General features: G+C 34.3%; 4 protein-coding genes and 1 long non-coding RNA gene across 6 annotated transcripts; 3 read left to right on the top strand and 2 right to left on the bottom strand.

The window, feature by feature from the left end:
- LOC105164838 (cytochrome P450 71D95-like) lies at positions 2574-4793 on the top strand. The gene is made up of 2 exons (XM_011083632.2): positions 2574-3784; positions 3870-4793. Exons 1-2 carry the CDS (start codon positions 2894-2896, stop codon positions 4482-4484), a joined length of 1506 nt encoding a protein of 501 aa, XP_011081934.1. The 5' UTR covers positions 2574-2893; the 3' UTR covers positions 4485-4793.
- Positions 5515-7585, bottom strand: LOC105164836 (cytochrome P450 71D95-like). Its single transcript, XM_011083630.2, has 2 exons — positions 6428-7585; positions 5515-6342 (listed from the first exon to the last, which is right to left on the bottom strand). Exons 1-2 carry the CDS (start codon positions 7322-7324, stop codon positions 5722-5724), a joined length of 1518 nt encoding a protein of 505 aa, XP_011081932.1. The 5' UTR covers positions 7325-7585; the 3' UTR covers positions 5515-5721.
- On the top strand, positions 12131-15032 carry LOC105164835. The gene is made up of 3 exons (XM_011083628.2): positions 12131-12300; positions 13073-13528; positions 14014-15032. The coding sequence occupies exons 2-3, from the start codon at positions 13106-13108 to the stop codon at positions 14842-14844; spliced, it is 1254 nt and encodes a 417-aa protein (XP_011081930.1). The 5' UTR covers positions 12131-12300; positions 13073-13105; the 3' UTR covers positions 14845-15032.
- Positions 17483-20086, bottom strand: LOC105164833 (GTP-binding nuclear protein Ran1B). Of its 2 annotated transcripts, none has more exons than XM_020694686.1 (8): positions 19927-20086; positions 19721-19790; positions 19191-19247; positions 18987-19104; positions 18692-18781; positions 18420-18599; positions 18229-18306; positions 17483-17821 (listed from the first exon to the last, which is right to left on the bottom strand). In XM_020694686.1, the coding sequence occupies exons 1-8, from the start codon at positions 19927-19929 to the stop codon at positions 17752-17754; spliced, it is 666 nt and encodes a 221-aa protein (XP_020550345.1). In that variant the 5' UTR covers positions 19930-20086; the 3' UTR covers positions 17483-17751. The 2 variants fall into 2 exon arrangements, with proteins under 2 accessions (XP_020550345.1, XP_020550344.1); XM_020694685.1 differs by lacking the exon at positions 17483-17821 and adding an exon at positions 18029-18112 and having other exon boundaries at positions 19927-20085.
- LOC110012143 lies at positions 17835-18523 on the top strand. Its single transcript, XR_002287287.1, has 2 exons — positions 17835-17990; positions 18440-18523. It is a non-coding gene; the product is annotated as an uncharacterized LOC110012143 (long non-coding RNA).

Here is a 21603-nt window from a genome sequence, read left to right as displayed (position 1 = left end):
TCAACGACATCATTTATCAATACATTATTAAAAGTATTTATATGCTTTTATATTGTTAAATTAATAATAGAAACATACATACATATATGCATATATATATACACACATATATGAACGTATGGATATAGAAAATATAAACGAAGAAAAGCAAAATAAACATTTTTCACATGTGAAATTGAAAATCAAGAATGAAAAAGAAAATTAAACTGAAATATAGGTTTCATCATAAATGGTAGGAATAATTAATTACACTGTCATCCTTAGATATTTGGTAAAATATATGTAAAAAATCCGTATAGGTTTTGAAAATTATTTTAGTTTGACAAATAGATCCTTTCATTGATCAAAATCCACTTAACTTATTGATATTAGTATATGTACCCATGATTAACTTATTGCTAACTTATTCTAAATCGAACATATTTTTTTGTGATCAAATTATCCTTATAAGGGTGAAGATATACCTCATCACATACATTAATACACGTGAACATGTATATATAAAAGTAGTTTGATCAAAACAAGATTTATTTGATTTGTAATAAGTTAGAAAATAAGTCAATCATGAGTAAATATGAATCTTCATTCAACTTTTTTTTTTTACTATTATCAACAAATTCGATAAATTCTAACTAATAAAAATTTTTATTTATTAAACGAAAACAAACATAAAAAATACTAAATATAATTTATCAAAATACAGTAAATCTATTTGCAATTAGACAAGGGACTTAATTATCCCGAAATGGTATATATGTTATTAGTGTCCTATGTTGTGTGTTTCTTTGTGTTTTTTTCTGTTTTTGACGAGGATATTCGGGCTCCAGGAATGGTTGAGTTGAATGGATGTGTGAAGCAACTTTTGAAATTATTGTCTTCCAGATGTAGCAAAATTTACCAATATTCGCTAGAAGAGTCCAATTTTACAGGTCCCGCCTATGAAGACGAGAAAAGGTCCAATTTGATTGGGATTTGGAATTGGAATTGGAATTGGAATCGGAGTCCTGCCGGAAGGTTTTGTTTTTTTCAATTCGGTTGACAAATTTCTAGTGCAATCTGACCGTTGTTAAAGTAAATTTAGGGTTTTCCAGAATTTTATTTTTTTGGTTTGTTTTTACTGCAGGTGTCCTAATCCATCTAGAGAACAACTTAATCCTGTTCGGGTATGAATGAAAGAATTAAATCTCTTGTAGTAATTAAATGTATATCGAATCTTTGCTCCCTAACAAGATTTCATGGTAGGGTACGTTTTCTGAATGTTGTTTACATGAATACTAATTAAATGACTGTTATGCTTTTTTAAAATATTGAGATATATGTGACGATCGATCATTCATGTCCCCACTATAAAAAGCATTTAGTGAATATAGCATGAACACGAGATTAGAAGGTGTTTCGTATATTTAATTTCTTAAAAAATATAATTTTATCCCCAAAAAATTATTATATTTTTTATAAGTGGAATAATAAATCGGTTGAAACAAGATAAAATTATGAGATTGAAAAGAAATATAAGAAAAAAGATAGAATAAAATCATAGATAAAGAAGTGACAATTCAAATTTTGCTAAGAGCAAATGGGAATTAATTTTTTCTAAGTGATGATTATATCATTACATAACATCTCGACAAGCTAAATAATATGGGTTGAATTATTAAGATTTCCGAAACTGTTGGTATGTGAATGTCCATTACATGAAAGATGGCCCTTACGTTGTCTTAAGTATTGTTTCAACCCATCTGGACAACATTCTTTCTTATTTTATTCAGATAATTAAGCAATTCTTTCTTAATATTCAATTTAATTATATGGAGATCTGTTGTAATTTTGGCAATTACATATAGTAAGTTTGGTATTTATTTTTATCTAACAAGTAAATCTATTTGTTAATCAAAATTACTTAATTTGCTAATATTAGCAAAAAAAAAAATATTGAATAAAAATCTATGTTTACACCAATTGACTTATTATTACGAGTCAAATAAATTTTTTTCTAACCAAACTATCTTGATATATCTCACACCCTAATGCATGTGGGAATATATATCTTCACCTTTATAACACGATAATTAGGTCAAAGAAAATTTGTTCAACTTCAAATAAGTCGGTAAACAAGTCAAATATGGATTTTCATTCAACCATTTTGCTAGTATCAGCAAATTCAATTAATTTTGTTTAATAGAGAGATCTATTTGTTTGACGAAAGAAAAATGTAATTTTTCAAATCACAAAAAATTTATGTGTAATTGAACTAAATCTCAAGAAGGGTTGTGTAATTATTCCCAATTTCTTTGATATACAAAAAAATTAGAAAAAGTAAAAAATCAGAAAGACATAAGCGAAGCACGTGCATGGCTGCTTGAAGAAAATTCTTAACAATAATTCTAATTGACCTGTAGACTAACTGGACTGCTGTTATAAGTCTTCCACGCAAGAGACAAATTCCCTCACTCAGTCATCTGATTCCTCGGAGGAAAAGAATATAAAACAGATCTTGATTTGGACCAACGAAGAAAATACACCAATATACCTTAAACAACAAAAGTAGCTTTAAATTATTAATGCAACAATCAGCTACCACCCCATTCTCAAAATTCAGATTCAAATGCAACAACTACTACTATGAAGATCCATCTTATCCATCGATGCCCGTCAAACTTGATGCACAGACCGAAAGAATGCATGTAGTAATTTTCATGATCGAAGACCATACTTTTCTTCTCCTGCTAAGACCTTCCAATATAAATACATGCAAAAGAGTGTGCAACCTTACTTTCATCCAACAACACATACAATACCTAAGATCTTGATTGGAACAGAGATCTGTAGTTGGCATACATCTGTTCCAATTCCGTTTTCCTTCCTGTAATTTTCATACAAGACTAGAGCAGTAATGGAGATCCAGCTGCCCGTCAGCTTCACTACTCTCCTGCTTTTTTCATCTTTCATCTTCTTACTAATCAGAGCATGGATGAAGCCCAAGTCCCCAAGAAAATACGAGAAACTGCCTCCAAGCCCGCCGCAGCTGCCGGTGATTGGGCACCTTCACCACTTGGTGGGCGGGCTGCCACACCACGCACTCAGGAGAGTTGCCCAAAAGTATGGTCCCGTCTTGTATCTGAAGCTTGGAGAAGTTTCAGCAGTCGTAATTTCATCGCGGGAGGCCACCAAGGAGGTGGTCAAAGTTCAGGACCCTGCCTGCGCTGATAGACCCGAAAGCATCGGCAGTAAGATCATGTGGTATGATTACACTGACATTGCCTTCAGTGCCTACAACGAGTACTGGAGGCAAATGCGTAAGATATGCATATTGGAGCTTCTCAGCGCTAAGAATGTCAAATCTTTCGGGTCCATTAGGCAGGATGAGGTGTCCCGTCTTATGAAATCTCTTCAGTCTTCTTCTGGACAAGCCATCAATCTGACGGAAAAGGTGTTTGCGTTCACGAGTTCCATCACTTGCAGGGCGGCGTTTGGTAAAGTGATGAGGGATCGCGACGTGTTGATAGCCATGTTAAAGAAGGCGGTTACCATGGCCGGGGGATTTGAGTTGGCTGATCTGTTTCCCTCTTCCAAGTTGCTGCATGTTCTCAGTTGGAACAAATACAAGCTGTTGCGGATGCGGAGGAAGCTTGATACAATTCTTGATGCCATCTTGGAGGAGCATAAACTGAAGCAGAGTGGAGAGTTTGGTGGTGAAGACATTGTCGATGTTCTTCTCAGGATGCAGAAAACTGGAGAACTCCAATTTCCCATCACTAATGACAACGTTAAAGCCGTCATTTTTGTAAGAATCCATATACGGCTGACTCGATTCAATACATATATAGCCTTCTTCTTTGTTAACTAATTAACAATGATTTTATATACAGGACATGTTCTCTGCCGGAACTGAAACATCATCAACTACCATCGACTGGGCCATGGCAGAACTAATGAGAAACCCCCGGGTGATGGCAAAAGTACAAGCAGAAGTAAGAGAAGCCTTTAAGGGAAAGACGACGGTGGAAGAGAGCGACGTGCAGGCTCTCAAATACCTGAAATTGGTGATCAAAGAAACATTCAGGCTGCACCCTCCAATCCCATTGCTCCCAAGAGCATGCAGAGATGAATGCAAAGTTAATGGGTACACAATTCCTCTCAAATCCAAAGTCATGATTAACATCTGGGCCATGGGAAGGGATCCCGCATATTGGGACCAACCCGACACCTTCCAACCCGAAAGATTCGACAACAATTCCATTGATTTCTTGGGGAATAACTTCGAATACATTCCATTCGGGGCAGGAAGAAGGATTTGCCCGGGTATGAATTTCGGGTTGGCAAACGTGGAGCTTCCATTGGCACAACTTCTCTACCACTTCGACTGGAAGATGCCGAAAGGAATGACTCCAGATGACATAGATATGACGGAGGCTGAAGGAATTGCGGTCTCAAGAAGGAATGCTCTTCTCTTGGTTCCCACAATTTACAGTGCTTCCAATTGACAACTCACGACTCTTCACTGCCTCGAGACGACGCCTCCTAAAATAAAATAAAATAATTACTGTTAAAAATTATGAGTTCTATTGTTTAATATGGTAAGCGTCAATTTTTCTTTTTCTTTTTGCCATAAATATGTACTCTTTCATCCTGTAACTATGTATAGCGTTTTGGCCTTAATAATGGTAATTTGGTCAACTATCAACACAGTTCAATTGTTCTTGGTCTATCTTGTTTTAACACATGCCGGACCTGTATTGTATGCCACCAATACGCGCATAAATTGATATATTTTGTTCCAGGATTTTTTTTAATTTTTGTAGTATTGGTTATGAATTTTTATTTTTGATTCAATAATTTTAAAGAATTAGTATTTTTTGTTATATATCACATTTTTGTTGGTTTATTTAGAAGAAAAGATTATGTCGTTGTAAAGTGTATCAAAAGTATTATTTTTTAAAATTATCAGGCAAAAAGTGATAATCTCATGATCAGTAAAATCAATAGTGTAAAAGCCCTAAAGGCCATGTACTAAGCATGTGTTATTTCTGTTAATATATAATGAAAGATGATATAGTATCAAAAATACTATTTTTTAAAAATTATGGATTAAAAGTGACTATTGGTAATTAATAGGATAAAGAAATTAAAAAAAACTCTAAATTATAGAACAACAAATGTTACTTTTCTTTACAATTATCATTTGGTTTTGAAAAATACCAAGGCTAGCTACAAGAAATAAAAATTTAGAAAAACAAGAAGACGAGTATGCTTATTCTATAATATGGCAATGCGCGCCAATCTTAATAAACATGCAATGAAAAATAATTTTAATTTTGTATATCAATTAATATTCAATTTCATAAAATTTTAGTATAATGATTAAAATTAAAATATGATAAATAAATATAAAAATTACTAGTATAAGTACTTATTTTATTGTACTTATTAGAATTTGTTGTTTCATAGTCATCTAATTGGACTCATCTAAATGATTTAATTTCAGAAACTTTCTCCACTTGTAGAGTTGGCCAATTAACGCACAACATATTGCGCTACTCAATAGCTTTGTTATCTATATTTGACTAGTGAAAGTTGTTGGTACATAGACGGCACGCTAAGTGTTGATAATTTTTTAATATTAATATAATTATATAACTACTATTTCGATTAAACAAAAAGAAGTGAAATGTCTAAAATTTTGGTATACTTGATAAAGGTTATATTGATGCATCTTGGTGATCAAGTCTCCTGGGAAGGATTGTAGGGTGTGGGAACCAAGAATAGACCATTCTTTCTTGCGATCGCAATTCCTTCTGCCTCCGTCATGTCTACATCGTCTGGAGTCATTCCTTTCGGCATCTTCCAGTCGAAGTGGTAGAGAAGTTGTGCCAATGGAAGCTCCACATTTGCCAGTCCGAAGTTCATCCCAGGGCAAATCCTTCTTCCTGCCCCGAATGGGATGTATTCCAAGTTATTCCCCAAGAAATCAATGCAACTGTTGTCGAATCTTTCGGGTTGGAAGGTCTCGGGTTGATGCCAATATTCGGGATCCCTTCCCATGGCCCAGATGTTAATCAGGACTTTGGATTTGAGAGGAATTGAGTAGCCATTAACTTCGCATTCATCTCTGCATGCTCTTGGGAGTAATGGGATTGGAGGGTGCAGCCTGAATGTTTCTTTGATCACCAATTTCAGGTATTTGAGAGCCTGCACGTCGCTCTCTTCCACCGTCGTCTTTCCCTTAAAGGCTTCTCTTACTTCTGCTTGTACTTTTGCCATCACCCGAGGGTTTCTCATTAGTTCTGCCATGGCCCAATCGATGGTAGTTGATGATGTTTCAGTTCCGGCAGAGAACATGTCCTGTATATAAAATCATTGTTAATTAGTTAACAAAGAAGAAGGCTATATATGTATTGAATCGAGTCAGCCGTATATGGATTCTTACAAAAATGACGGCTTTGATGTTGTCATTAGTGATGGGAAATTGGAGTTCTCCGTTTTTCTGCATTCTGAGTAGAACATCCACTATGTCTTCACCGCGGCTAACATCTCCACTCTTCTTCAATTTATGCTCCTCCAGGATGACATCAAGAATTGCATCGAGCTTCCGCCGCATCCGTAACAATTTGTATTTGTTCCAACAGAGAACATGCATCAATTTGGAAGAGGGAAACAAATCAGCCAACTCAAATCCTCCGGCCATTGCGACTGCCTTCTTCAACATTTCTATCAGCTTGTCGCGATCCCTCATCACTTTACCTAAAGACGCCCTGCAGATGACAGAACTCGTGAACGCAAACACCTTTTGGGTCAGATTGATGGCCTCTCCAGATGACGACCGGAGAGATTCAAGGAGAAGAGACAACTCCTCCTGCCTAATGTACCCAAAAGACCTGACATTCTTAGCGCTGAGAAGCTCCAGAGTGCAAATCTTACGCATCTGCCTCCAGTATCCGTTGTAGGGACTGAAGGTCATGTCAACGTAATCGTACCACATGATCTGAATGCCGATGCTTTCAGGTCTATTTGCGCAGGCAGGGTCCTGATCTTTGAGCACCTCTTTAGTCGCCTCCCGTGATGAAATCACGACAGCTGAGACTTCTCCAAGCTGCAGATGAATGACGGGTCCATACTTGTGAGCTATTCTTCTGTATGCACGATGTGGCAGCTCGCCGGCCAAGTGGTGGAGGTGCCCAATCACCGGCAGCTTTGGAGGGCCTGGAGGCAACTTCTCGTATTTTCTGGGGGATTTGGATTTCTTCCATGCCATGATTAGAAAGAAGATGAAAGATGGAAAAAGCAGCAGAGCAGTACTGAAGCTAAAAGGCATCGGGATCTCCATTACTTGCCCTTAACGGAAGGAAATTGGAGCACAATTGTTCCAATCAAGATCTTAGTTATTGTGAGTGTTGGGACCCGTTGGTTGATGAAACTCATGCACAATTGTGCATATATTTATAGTGGAAAAATAGCCACATCTAATCTATTTTCAGTTCGTGCCGTGTCACTATCTAGCCATCTCAATTCAACTTAAAACATATATATAGAGAGAATTCTCATAAATTAAGTGTAGTCGTGAAAATAGAGCCCCAAAAATTTTCCATCAATAAATTTTACCTTTCAGAGACGGATTCAAAGACAACATGTATTTCATCTTAATTGTAAAATAAAGCTACAATATATAGACGGAACTTTTGGACTTCCAGCACCAAATTTCTTTTTGAAAATTTTGCTTCTCTGATTTGTTAGAGACCCAATTATAGGTTTTTTTTCCATCTCTGAAACCCTTTACTGTTGTAGTAAAATTAAAAAAGATATAAGATCAAAATTCTATTATAAAAAGTTAAAATATAAAAATAATGATTGAAATACCACGTAAGAGGCACATACATTTTTTAATAAAAAGAATTACTAAAATTATAAAAATTAAAAAAATATGAAATTAAAATATTATCCTAAAAAAAATAAAAAATACATTTAAGCCTCATAAAGTTGGTCAAGAATACCTACAAAATCATGTTTGGCAACCTAAGTAGCTAATTTGTAGGGTTTTCACATAGCAAATTTGGTACAATTGTATAAAATATGTAACAGTATTGTTTAATATTATTTATATATATATATATATATATTATAGGTAGCAACAAACTTAAGGAGATACCGAGTGCCTTCCTCATTAATTAATAGGATAAATTGCAATTCCACCCCTCTCTCATTAGGGTTTACCTCATTAATTAATAGGATAAATTGCAATTCCAACCCTCTTTCATTAGGGTTTAGATAATTATAAATATTTTTTTTATTATTTAAAAAATTAAAAATATTTAATAATTATAACATTATTTTAACAACAAATCTATTTCGTTAGCCTCCATTAAATTTTAATCCAAATTTTACAATGAACTAATTAAAATATTCTTTCGATATATCTTTTTGTGGACTAATACACTTATGGATTATTTATTTTAAGCCTCCTCAATTTTATTTTCAGCACTTTTTAAAAATATTTTTTTATAGTGAAAATCAACAAAAGTAAAACGTTTCCATCTCACAGTTTAGGCTTTCAGGGGTTATATAATTATTATTATTATTTTTTAAATGAGTATTTATAAATTGTTAAATAACAAGTGAGTATTTATAATTATATCAAATTTTAATTGACATCCAATTTATTGGATTAAAATTGTATCAGATTGACATCTAATCGTGCCAATTACAACAATTGTAATTTTGCGAAATAGCCCTCTCCACGTGTTGTACTATTATTTAATCCTAACCAATATTCCGTACAAATTCTGATTCCTAACTTGGGAATAAATACAAAGGGTACTGCAATTATATAGATACCAAAGTTTTCGATTTTGATATTTCAGTATAACTAATAAATATATTAGTCACGTAGGTCGCACAAAATTCGAATCAAATTGCAGAAATGGGTCCCAAAATCGGGTCGCTAGATTCTTTTTTCGAGTTACCTGTTAGTGGATCCTGAGAACAAAGCAAACGTAAGACTAGTCGAGTAGCCCTTGGCGATGGCCCTCCAATGCTTAAATTAAAATTGTGGGGTCGAAAAATATGAGGTCGAAGGAGACCAGAAAATGACGGTAAATAGTAATAAATATGTGTTTGAATAATCATAAATGAAGATATTTATAGTAGTATGGTACCCTCTGCATCGGTAAAATCTTGCCACATCATCTCACCCAAAGGCTACTACAATGGTTGACTTTGGCCTGATCAAATGGTTCCCATTTAGTCAGTTATATAACATAAAAATACCATAAAATACAGGAATATTTTGATAATTAAATAATCTCCCTCATCAATTAGGTAAAATCTAATCAACAAATTTCACAAAAAATAAATCGTCAATCAAAGTGCGATTAAGATGACCAAAGTCAAGAAAAAAAATTAAGACAATAAAGTTATAACCGCATTGTGCTATGGTGTAGTTAGCAGTGATAATGAAGCTATTGTTAGTTGCCAAATCACAATCTCTAGCTTTTTAATTACTTCTAATATGTCTAATCCATATTGAGTATGTTTATATTCACAAAATCCCACACGTAACATTAATTTAGCACATCGTAAATACCATGATTTGGTCTATTAATCCATCACTCACGACATTTAACAATAAAATAAATCTAAGATTTAAAAAAAAAAAAAGAAGAAGAAGAAAAAGAAAAGAATATTAACAACTTTTCATTTGTATTTATTTTGGGGATAATTACAAATTTGGTCTCCATATTTAGCGCCAACATTGATTTTGGTCTCTAAATATTTTGAGGTACGATTCTAGTTCCTATCTTTTTCAAAATATAGAGATTTTGATCTAATCGTTAAAATTGAGGTCAAAATTGTAGGAGGTGGAACGGGCGGCAATGGGTGACGGTGAAAAATGATTGTTGTGGAGTGAACTTTCAAATGATAATGGTACGCCAACGAAAGGACGATGCGGCAAAACATATTTAAAAGAGAGGGTATCGCGGACAAGGATTTTGCGGACGGAGAAAAGGTGAGGTGATTGGCAATTAGTAATGGGCCGATGAGATGGCCGGAGGGCAGGAAATTTGGAGAGAGATAAATAAAATAAATAAAAATACTAACCAAAACTAGAAAACATGATAAACGTTTTAGTTATAGTTAAAATCATAGTAAATGTTGATCAATCGTCGTCAAAATTTAAAATTTCTGCACTGGTTTTACATAATTGGGTGGTAGATAGAGTATTGATTTGCCTTAATTTTCAAAGGTTAATTATTTATAATGTAGGAATTAATCCATTTCTTTTGTGTTGATATAGAATTATTCTAATGAAAATAGTTTTCCATATTTGAAGAAAACATTGTACATCTATTTCATTTAAAATCTCTTTTTGTTTATTACAACAAGTCAGTACAGATTTTCAGAAAATTACAAGTTCTCTATCAAATTATCTATCAATGTTGACATATACTAATGGAAAGAGTAAAAAACATGCACTGTATTTGGTTTCATTTTTAACTTGTTTCAATGTGTTTTGTGGAGATATAGAGAGAAAAACAAAGATAAATAAGTATGTTTGTTAGAAATAGTGTGTATGTTTGGATTTATTTTTGGAGATAAGTATGATATGTTTGATGTTGTTTAGTAGGAGACAAAAACTATTGTTCATTGTCAAATCATATCTCTTTTATATATATATATATATATATATGAGTATGTATATAATTTTTTTAGTTGTAGGACATATAATTAGTATAGACTTGTTTTAACAAAAAATAAATGAGACACTGTTTCAAAACATCTTAAAACACCACCAAAACTTCCAAAACAAATCAAGGCACACATTGTTCATGTTTTGGCCCATCTAAAATATGTAGCAAAACTAAAACCAAATATTATAACGATGTTTCAATAAAAATTAATTATTCTTTATCAATTAAAAGAATGTGCATTAGCAAAAGATGCCCACAACACCCCTCACCCCACCCCAAGATTTTACATTTTTACTAACAAAATTTACAGCGAATAAAAACCTTATATATCCCCCATTTTGTTCTCTTTTTATTTATATTAAAAACGGAAAACATTGATAATTATATCGTCCTTTATTGAAATTGGTATAGTTTTACATTTAGCATTCTTGATTTTTGCTTTTGTCTAATAAATAGGTTCGTCTGTTAATCGAAGTTTACCAAATTTATTGTTACTGACTTGTTGCAGGTTAACACATCTTTTTATGACCAAACTACCATTTTAAGAAACTACACCTCCTCACATGCATTAACATACAAAAATATTTAAAGGTATTTGGTCAGAAAAGATTCATTTTGACCTGTAATAAATTAGTAATAAGTCAGTCATGAGGTAAATATGAATTTTATTCGAATGTTTTGCTAATAATAACAAAGGGCTTAATGCAATTTACTACCCTATAATATTACAAATGAGCAAATTTATCTCCTTATTTATCTTTCTGTATTTTTTAGAATGAAGCAATTTGTATATTTAAACAGAAAGGTGAAAGGGGTTAAATACAATTTACCCCCTGCGTTAATGAAAAAATACAAAAAAGCCCCTATGAAAAAATAAAGTACAATTTACCAATCTGTGATATTAAAAATAATGCAATTTACCCCCTTTGGAGGGAGATAAATTGCATTATTTTTTAAATCACAAAGGATGTAAATTTCATTTTATTTTCTTACAGGGGTTTTTTTGTACTTTTTTTATGAATACATGGATGTAAATTGTATTTAACCCAAGGTAAAATATTTTAAAACTATTAAAATAATCTACTTATTAAACGGGAACAAACATTAAGAATATTAAATAAAATTTGTCAAATTAAAAAAAGATATACATATTATTACATTAAATCACAAAAGAAAACAATTACCTGAATAAATAAATAGACGAATAAAACGAGGCAGTGTATGAGACGATAAGGATATGCGCGTGAAGGTGAGATAATGTTTCCAGGCCCAGCACAAATTAGGTGGTTTCGTACAACCAAAGGGCGTGCATTACGCACCCCCGACTTTTTTTTTATGGTTTTGATTGAGTTATAAACCAATATTTTCATTATTCCCATAATATCCTCCACCATATATATATATAAAATTTTTTTTTTTCATTTTTAATTAATATTATTTTTCGCCCCCCCAATTAATATTTTTCCTCACGCCAAAGCAAAAAAGAAAAAGAAAAAAACCCTAGAACATAAAGTGAAAATCAAAGTTCTGATTTAGAGAGAGAGAGAGAAATTCAGAGATCAACACTACCTAATTGCAACTGCTCAACTCGAGAATTCTCCTTTAATTGCAAGAAAAGGTGAGTGATTAATTCAGTTTTAGGGTTTCACTTGCGGTGCTATTAATCCCTAAATTAATCAGAATTTAGTTGCTTTAATTTGGGGATTTTATCAAATTCTGAGTCTTTCACAGGTTTGGTATCTAATTTGTTGATTATTTTGTTGAAATTTGATTTTGTATCGATGTTCTGGCCACTCTTAGAAGGCTTTGTACAGCCTTCCCTATTCCTTTTTATTTTTTTTTTCTTTTTCCTTTTTTTTTTCTTTTGCGAGTTAGTTTAATTTTAAAGTATTGAATTCTTGGACATTTCATAGCATTCTAGGAATCAAGTGACAATTTACTGATTCATCTTTTCTGTACGAAAAAATTGGAAATTTTTGTTCTTAATATTTTGAAATTTTTATTATGGATATTTTAAAGTACTAACCAATTCTTAGCTATTCGCTGATCCTCAATACAGATTGAAAATTGTGTGCTTTCTACAGAACTTCAACTCGTTCATCATAACAGTTGTAAAAAAAAACCCTTTTTCTTTTCTATTTCAAGAAATCTAACAATAAATAGATTATACTGTTTTTCTACGGCTTATGGAGTCTTAATGCGATCCAATATTTGGTGAAGGGAACAGTAGTTTGTTTCTGTGAACCCTTTGATTTCTGTAAGTGTAAGCTGCAGATTTTGTTTTAGTTTACTGTCCAGCTGATATTGATATTATGTTGCTTGCTAAAATGTTTGGTTATCAAAAGTATTTGCTGTTTTATAACATAATCTTGTTTCCTTTCTTGTACCAGACTTTTAATATTTTCTGAACAAGATTGCTTATAATGAGATTAAGAAAAGGGGACAAAGTGGAGGTTATGAACAAAACAGAGGCGCCACTTTCATGGCGTGTCGCAGAGATACTTTCTGGTAATGGCCATACTTATCGCGTGCAATATGATCCTTATCCTGATATGGCAAGCGAACAAATGGTGGAGACAGTTTCAAGGAAGTTTGTGAGACCATCCCCCCCTCAGGTCCCAGGTGTAGATAATTGCATCGCTGGAGACATAGTGGAGGTATTTTATGAATATGCCTGGAAGATTGCTGCTATCGTGAAGGTTCTCCGCTGCAAGAAAGAATGTAAAAGCAAAAAGATCCAGTATCTGGTAAGACTACTTGGGTGCTCACAGGAATTAATTGTGGATGAATCAAATATCCGGATAAGACAAACCTGGCAAGATGACAAATGGCATCTGATTGGAAAGGTAACTTTCATTTTTCTGTTTCTCTGAGGTTGCTGTAGCATTTTCGCCTTTCCTTTGTTGCTGTCAATTTTTATGTAGAAGTTATTGAGTTGGCTGCATCTTTTGGCAAATGAATTTCGAACACTATCAGTTTCAACTAATCTGCTTTGTTTGCATGCTGCCTTCTAAATCCGTCTCTTTTGAGAAATAAAGGGGAGAAAAATAAAAGCAGATGGTGCAATTTCATTGTATATAATGACTTTAATTTTTGCCTCAACTTAATTTTAACTGCAAGTGTAGAATTTGACTTGAATATTCTGTGGAATAATAGAATTTAAGGATCACACACCAATTCCCCTGGTTTCTGACAAGTGTTTATTGTTAATACTATGCACCATCTTGCCATCTCCAAATGTTGTGTTCTCTCCTGATTGACAGGTATACAAACATATCCTTTTAGATTGCAATTTCGCAATCTCTGATCTCATTGTTTCTCTTGCTTTCAGAGTTCCCAAGGAAGGGAGGATGTTATAGCTAGCAAGCCATCAACTTCAAATCCGAAGATTAGATTCCCTGTCCCCCAACTAAATGCAAGGGCTAAAAAGCAACCTCAAAGAAATAGCGTGAACATTCAGGATGAAGCTCCATGTTGGGAATCTCATATGATCTCGTCAAGACCCCTAAAGAGGATGTCCGCATATGGCTCCTCTATCATTGAAGCACATAATGGACACATCCAAAAATTAAGAGCAATTGAGAGAGATGGGAGGAAGCATAGATTGGTCTCCACCCCAGTGCTTGAAAAGGTAGATGCTGTTGCTTACCCAAGAGAAGTTTTGGGTGGAAAAAACATGCATGCTTCCATTAAAATTATATCAACTGGATATAATCATATGGAGAGAGCAAAACTAAGTGGTGTTCTTGGCTCTTCTGGGATCCGAAACTCAGAATTAAATAGTTCAGAGACTGATGCATGTTCTGTTGGTAGTTGTAGTGTTACTGATCAGAGTCCAAACAACTTTTTTGTTCCTTTTATATCCCTGGCTTGCCAAGACACAGACACCTTTTGTAGTGATGCAGAGTCCTGTTATGGTTCAGGTTCTGAGAGAAAAAGTAGTTCTCTTCCTCCAAAAGAGGAAGTCGCAGTCAGTATCCGTAGGTTAGAGTTGCGTGCTTATCGCAGAACTCTTGAAGCTTTGTATGCTTCTGGTCCCTTAAGTTGGGAACAGGAAGCACTGTTGACAAATCTTCGTATTATGCTCCATATTTCAAATGATGAACATTTGATGGAGCTGAAGCACCTAATTTCTGCTAAAACTGCTATAAATGTTAGATAATGGTTGAATAAATGTTACTTTTATCACTTTATCATAGTAGAATTTAGACCTTGCTGGTTCTGTTTCAACAATGTAAGAGAAACTTTATTGTTACAAATGTAACTCCAATCTTGGTTATTATATTTACTTCTGTCTAGACAGGTGGCATTTTGTAACTAAGAGCTTTGTATCAAATTCTCATTTGTCAATTGATGCAGACAATTCTTCCAAAGAAAATATTATTTTCCTTCTAATTTTGCATTGGTTACTTGTTTTTTATTGGTTCTGGTTCTTCTAGGATATCATCAGCTTTATTGTCTCAACAGTTCCTAGAAACTTTCTCTGAAGGTATAATTGTTATGCATGGCATTTTACAGGTTTTAAAGATCCATGAAGGTGTTGTAAGTAGTTATGCAATGAATTCTAAATGTTTCATTTGACAACAGAAGTCTTTTCTGAATAAAACATGACATACTTTGATTATGAACTCCTGCATGCCATACATGTCTCAAACCCCAATGTTGAGGCACGCACTCTGGGATATCAATCTGTACTACATAGTTTCCATTTCTAAGAGTCAGAGACAATGGCATCTTGAGGTTGGCTTTTGAATTTGGGACTGCATATAGGATAGGGAGCTAAACTAAAATGTCTGTGTACTTACCTTCTGCTCAGAGAATAATGTGTTTCTTGCTTGTATGTTGTTCGCAGCGAATTTCAGTGATATTCCAAATATGCTTTTATTTTTCCTGTTATTCACCAAAAACTGGATGCATACTTGTGGCAGGATTACCACATAAGTTTCTGTTTGGGGATAGTTGTTCATCAGTCCTCAATCCCTGCATTTTCGAGGGGTACAGTTGGAGACTTGCATCATTTGCTTCCATGGCCAAAAGATGGTGCCAGGGTTTGCTGCCTTTCCCTTGGCATAAACTTTTGGATGATATAGTCATCTATTTTCAAACTGATGTAACACTTTATCGCCACTCCTGGTACCAAACAATTTTAGTCTATATAACTATTCTAATTAGTTTGGGCTTAACTTAATCTGTAAACATGTCTTTCGCTGGAAGGGAATATGTGCTCAATAGGAGAGAAAATGTTCTATTTGGGAATATTAGTACGCATGGCATGTTGAATTTGTTTTCTTCATGTCTGTTTTTTTTTATTCAGTATTTTCTAATGATGTTTTATCTGCTTCAGTCATTTCTCTGTCTTGATTTTCAGATATTCTATCCTTTTGTTCTTTCTGTTTTGTTAACTAATCAACAAATGTGTGGTTAAATACTTATATGACTAGAATAAATAGGCGTACAGTGTGTAGTTTTGTGTCACCTGACTTCATGGGACCTTATTTGTTCGTATGATACAAATATCCTGCTTTTAAGCATAGAACAACTCATATCCTTATCTTATTAAATTCACTACATGTCCCTAGCATTGTTATAGAATAAGTTTGACAACTTATTGCAAGATGCTTGCGGTTTACATGCATGTTTGCGGTCTTTCCAAAGTTCTTGCATGTGGCAATCAAATTTCCTCTTATAGATAAAATAGAGTCGAGATGCTCAGGGTAAAAGAATGATGTAAGACTCAAAAAAGATTCAGGTAAGCATAGCTACGTGGTTTTATTCGGGCAGAGCTCTTCCACATGGGCCGGACAGCCAATTTGCCATTTTTTGTCAAATTACACTATTTCAAGGTACGCAGAAGATGCTGGAAATTTTCATGTACGTGCACTTATCGGTTAATTCTGGTGCATGCAGTGAACTATGAAATCTGGATTTTCCTCCAGGCAAATCAGATATCTAACCAGGAAGTTTCAATTTCTTCAAGCACAGCCCCGTTGAAAGATGAGGTACGCTGAAAAGAGGATTGTTATTGCAACGTTAGAATCTCTGGTCTGAGCATACCCTGTAGCTATCTTAAGTCGGAAGATCTGGATAAAATCCCTCTTGTTAGTTTACTATAAATAGAGTTGACATGGTCGTGAGGGATTGCTAGTTGTTTTCAACAAATGTAGTGCTAGTCAACGCCTTCTATGGGTGCAACAAAGTGAAAGTCAATCCTATGTTGTCCGTTAACACAACTTTTGTATCCTTTCCCGGGGTGTCAAGACTAAGCATTCATGAATGAGGAATCTGAACATTCTTTATCCTTTCTCCGTGGTCAGAAAGAGGAAAGGATGATAAACCATGAAAAGTCGGGTGTGTCCGCCTTGTAGTTCAGTTTTGATAACCTGAATACAATAATGTTTACTTATTTATTCTAGTTGTTTATGAGCAACCTTGTCTGAAAATGTGGCCCGTCCATTTTTTTTATCACTTGTTGCATAAAATACAGTACCAGACAGCTTGATCGATCACCTCAGTTGAGATTGGAAAGCCAAGAATTGGTCCATATTAAGGGGAACCAACCAAAATATAGTTCGAATGTCAGGAAGTAGAACCGCGTTCACTTTTTATTAATTTCTCATTTTGAAGCATTGCAGACAGGACATGCTTGCTTCTCGGCATAATACAACCGAGCTTTGGCTTCAAGAGTTGTGTTTTATACCCCCACAGCACAAATAAGCAAACGGGGGTCGGGGGCTCGAGAGCACCAGCTATTGCCCACAATGGACGTCCAACACCATAAAACACAGCATGGACAGGAGATCATAGCAGAACGATAACAATAAAATATCTCAATTGGAAATGTGGACTACAGCCATACAAATGATCCTCATACGTTCAGAAGATTAATCATCTTCTCACAACCAAATCAAACCACATCCACGTAAGTTCAAAGCCCTACATATTTCATTAGAACCTCATGCTTCAGGACTAGGGAAGTCCCAAACAAAATCCTTAGAAACGAGGAACAGAAGAAAAAATGGGACACCATCACAAGATACAAGGGGAATGGACTATAAAAGATCCCAGCAGTTCAGTCAAAAGCCTCATCGTCATCATCAGGAAGGGGCTGGCTAGCAGCAGCAGCAAGCTCCGCTTCATGTTTCAGTCAAAAGCCTCATCGTCATCATCAGGAAGGGGCTGGCTAGCAGCAGCAGCAAGCTCCGCTTCATGTTGTTGCTGTGCAGCCAAATCAATTTGCACTTCTGGTGGAGCGAGCGCAGGAGACTCAACAAAGTGCAAGTTAGGATCCCCAGCAAGCTTCCTGGCAAGGTACAGGAAAGGCTTCTCAAAGTTGTAATTACTCTTAGCTGATATTTCATATTCAGTCAAAAGCCTCATCGTCATCATCAGGAAGGGGCTGGCTAGCAGCAGCAGCAAGCTCCGCTTCATGTCTGCAAAAATAATTTAGTTTAGCATCTTCAAAATAGAGCAGCCAGTACAGAAATTTAGAATGCTAAGGGCAGGGGAAGAGGAGCCCTTCGTAAGGTTAAAAGAGGGAGAGATTTACTGTTGCTGTGCAGCCAAATCAATTTGCACTTCTGGTGGAGCAAGCGCAGGAGACTCAACAAAGTGCAAGTTAGGATCCCTGCAACCAAAAAGCAGGTTGGTATCCACTCAAATTGCACCCCAATATGAAAACAGCTTTAGAGAATTTGGTATGAAGATTGGTATCTTAAACTTTATTGCATAGATACACACCCAGCAAGCTTCCTGGCAAGGTACAGGAAAGGCTTCTCAAAGTTGTAATTACTCTTAGCTGATATTTCATAGTACTGCAAGTTCTTTTTCCTGTGGAAAGTAACCTGCTTAGCTTTCACCTGCCTGTTCTTGACATCAACCTTGTTCCCACATAGGACTATTGGAATATTCTCACAGACTCTGAAATTTACAGGTAAAACATCAGAACTTTGTGGCTAACACCAAAAATACAAGCTTTACCACCAAGATAAAAATAGATGAGCAGAAGATACCGGCAAAGATCACGATGCCATGTTGGAACATTCTTGTAAGTCAACCGAGCTGTTACATCAAACATAATGATTGCACATTGTCCATGAATGCTGCAGCAGTTTAAAATCAGTCTCATTATAAAACAAGATCATTTCAATAGGAGAAGCGCATAAACCTGACATTCTAATGTCACAGCCACACTCAAAATCCAGTCAAAACTAAAACATATGTAGACTTGACATCCATAACAGGAAAGGAACATATGTTTCCATAAAAAAGAACTTGAGCCATATATACTAAATATTATTTACTCACTAGTATCCATCCCTGAGGCCACCAAATTTCTCCTGACCAGCTGTGTCCCAGCAATAAAATCTGATTTTCCCGCAGTTGGTGAAGAAATCCAATGGATGAACTTCCACACCAATAGTAGCTGTACAACCAGAGAATCTTTAGGAACAACCTTACAAAAGAATCCAAAGTTCAAAGCTAAAACAAAGATCATGGAAAAAGTCTTACGCTCGTATTTCTTCTCGAATTCACCAGTGAGATGCCTCTTCACAAATGTGGTTTTTCCTATAACAATAGCAAACAAACCTCAGAAACAATGAAGTTAAAATGAAAAATCAATACGCCCACTCTTTTATTCCTCTCTTAGATTATCTAGTTTATTCTAAACATACACTTGCCAGCAAAAGCTAAATGAAAGATGATATATAGCAGATGCACTCATAGAGCATAACAGGTAACCATAAACCCTAAACCCTAAATAAAAAATTTATAGAGGCTCCAATCCAATGAGAACTCACAAAATGTCGAAACATGTACATTGGAAGCATACAACCATCACAATTATACAAACACAATGTCCAGAGCAAATTCATGTAACACACGGCACAAACACACAAGTATATCCAGTAACCACTAATTTTCAAAAAAACAACATAAAATCCCGATGAGCATACAGACCAAAGCCGAATAACGCTTTCAGCTAAAATAACAAACTAAAACCCGAGATTCGCGATTCAAATGAAATTAAAAAAACTTACCAGTTCCACCATCACCAACAATTACGAGCTTGAAGCTTGGGTAATCCACTGTCTGTTGATTCGGCAACGCCTGAAAACCCAAAAAGAAGACGAAATTCAGAGAAAAAGGAAAACACCGAAAACGATTAAACCAAACCACGTAAGAACAACTCAAACAAGAATCACAAAAATAAAACAAATCGAATTCAGAAATCACAAAGGCTCACCATTAGACCTCGCTGTTCTTTAACAGAGAGAAAGAACAGGAAGAGTAAGAGAGACAGAGATTGTGAAAGATTACAGTGATATCTGCGCTGCGAATATATGTGCGTATATATATATTCGGGGAGCCCTAATCAACATAGCGTAGGTTTTGTTGAAGGCTTTTTGAATTTGTGCTGAATCGCGTAGCTTTAAGCTGACGCGATTATCTGAGCCGTTGGATCGGAAGCTGGAGCTGCGTCACGTGTTTGTCACGTGTAACGTTGAGTAGACGTTTGCTGGTTGTTTTGTTGAAAATTGTGAATGGAAACATTGTTCTAGAATCATGTATAGTGGGCTTCATCCTTGGGCTTTCTTCCCCCCATTTCATAATGGGCTTCTATTTTACTCAACCCAAATGCCAATATTATCTCTTTCTTTCTTTTTTTTTATTTTTTTATTTTTTTTACCCTTTTTAGGCCGCAATACGTATATTTTCTCTTTTAATTAGCGATACATAGTACACTCGATATGATTGTAAAATATTTAAAATTTTAAATAATTAATTTTTTTATTGATGGGTTAATTATCAATCATGAGATAGTGTCTTCAAGATTATTGCATAATGTTTGGTTTTGTTTTTAACTTGTTTTGGGGTATTTTGTGGAGATAAAGAGAGAAAAACAAAGATAAATAAAAATAAGTTAGAGATAGTGTGTATGTTTGGATTTGTTCTTAGAGATAATATAAAATAAGTATATGTTTGATGTTGGGTACTGAGGAGATAAAAAATACTTTTCATTGTCAAATTACGTCTCTTTTATATATATTTATATATATAATAAAAATATATATAATTTATTTAGTTGTGAGTTATTTAAAATAAATATTATTTATTAATTAATTATATTTTTTGGAAAAAGTAATTAAAACTATTTTAAGATAATAAAAAATATATTTAAAACTTACAAAACTAAGCAAACCAAACATAGTCTATATTTTGGTCCATCTCAAAGATGGGCCAAAATCAAAACCAAACATAGTGTTGAAGTTTGTGCAAGTTTGAGGAATATTTTAAAAAATTCATTAAAATTATTGAAATTACTATTATGATCAAATTTTGTGAATTTGTCAAAAATGACATGCAAACCTTATTGAGAAATATATTGTGAAATGTTATGTTTTTTTTTTTAACAAAAAAATGGTTTCGATTTAACAAAATTAATTAGATTCATTCATACTTTTTAGAAATCAAATAAAGTAAAGGATATTATTTTTGTGCATCATAACATGTATATATTAAATAAAATAAAAAAATACAATAAATGTAGAAATAAAAAATATGATCCAAGCCAAGATTCCACCTTTCAAGAAAGATTTGAAAATGTTAACCTCATACATCCAATCACCAAATAAAGATGCACTAAGGAACTTGAAACATCAAGAATGAAGGCTTTCATTTGCTTTATTCTCTCATCATTCTGTGCAGCCATATTCTCTCTTTTTTTATTCCTTTGAATCAAGAATCAGTTGCATCATTTGATGCAGCAAGATGTCAGACATTAATTAAATGCAATAATCAGAAAGTAAGTAAAAACAAGCAATGATTCTTAATCAAAACACACATACAAAGGACTATGAACTCAATAGGATAAGCAAAGCAGCTATATGTGGTGTAGATTGATTTTCTCTGAATCTATCAC

The sequence above is a fragment of the Sesamum indicum genome, linkage group LG6 (assembly GCF_000512975.1).
Source record: "Sesamum indicum cultivar Zhongzhi No. 13 linkage group LG6, S_indicum_v1.0, whole genome shotgun sequence".
Taxonomy (NCBI): Eukaryota; Viridiplantae; Streptophyta; class Magnoliopsida; order Lamiales; family Pedaliaceae; genus Sesamum; species Sesamum indicum.
This window is presented reverse-complemented; position numbering and strand designations above follow the sequence as displayed.

Excerpts from the sequence above, each read along its gene's own strand:
- LOC105164835 (XM_011083628.2), top strand. The coding sequence starts at position 13,106 with ATGAGATTAAGAAAAGGGGACAAAGTGGAGGTTATGAACAAAACAGAG. Across the intron at positions 13,529-14,013 it reads AATGGCATCTGATTGGAAAG|AGTTCCCAAGGAAGGGAGGA; the intron begins GTAACTTTCATT and ends TCTTGCTTTCAG.
- LOC105164836 (XM_011083630.2), bottom strand. The coding sequence starts at position 7,324 with ATGGAGATCCCGATGCCTTTTAGCTTCAGTACTGCTCTGCTGCTTTTT. Across the intron at positions 6,343-6,427 it reads ACATCAAAGCCGTCATTTTT|GACATGTTCTCTGCCGGAAC; the intron begins GTAAGAATCCAT and ends TTTTATATACAG.
- LOC105164833 (XM_020694686.1), bottom strand. Across the intron at positions 18,782-18,986 it reads GGCCTCAGGGATGGATACTA|CATTCATGGACAATGTGCAA; the intron begins GTGAGTAAATAA and ends AAACTGCTGCAG. Across the intron at positions 17,822-18,228 it reads GATTTGGCTGCACAGCAACA|ACATGAAGCGGAGCTTGCTG; the intron begins GTAAATCTCTCC and ends CTTTTGACTGAA.
- LOC105164838 (XM_011083632.2), top strand. The coding sequence starts at position 2,894 with ATGGAGATCCAGCTGCCCGTCAGCTTCACTACTCTCCTGCTTTTTTCA. Across the intron at positions 3,785-3,869 it reads ACGTTAAAGCCGTCATTTTT|GACATGTTCTCTGCCGGAAC; the intron begins GTAAGAATCCAT and ends TTTTATATACAG.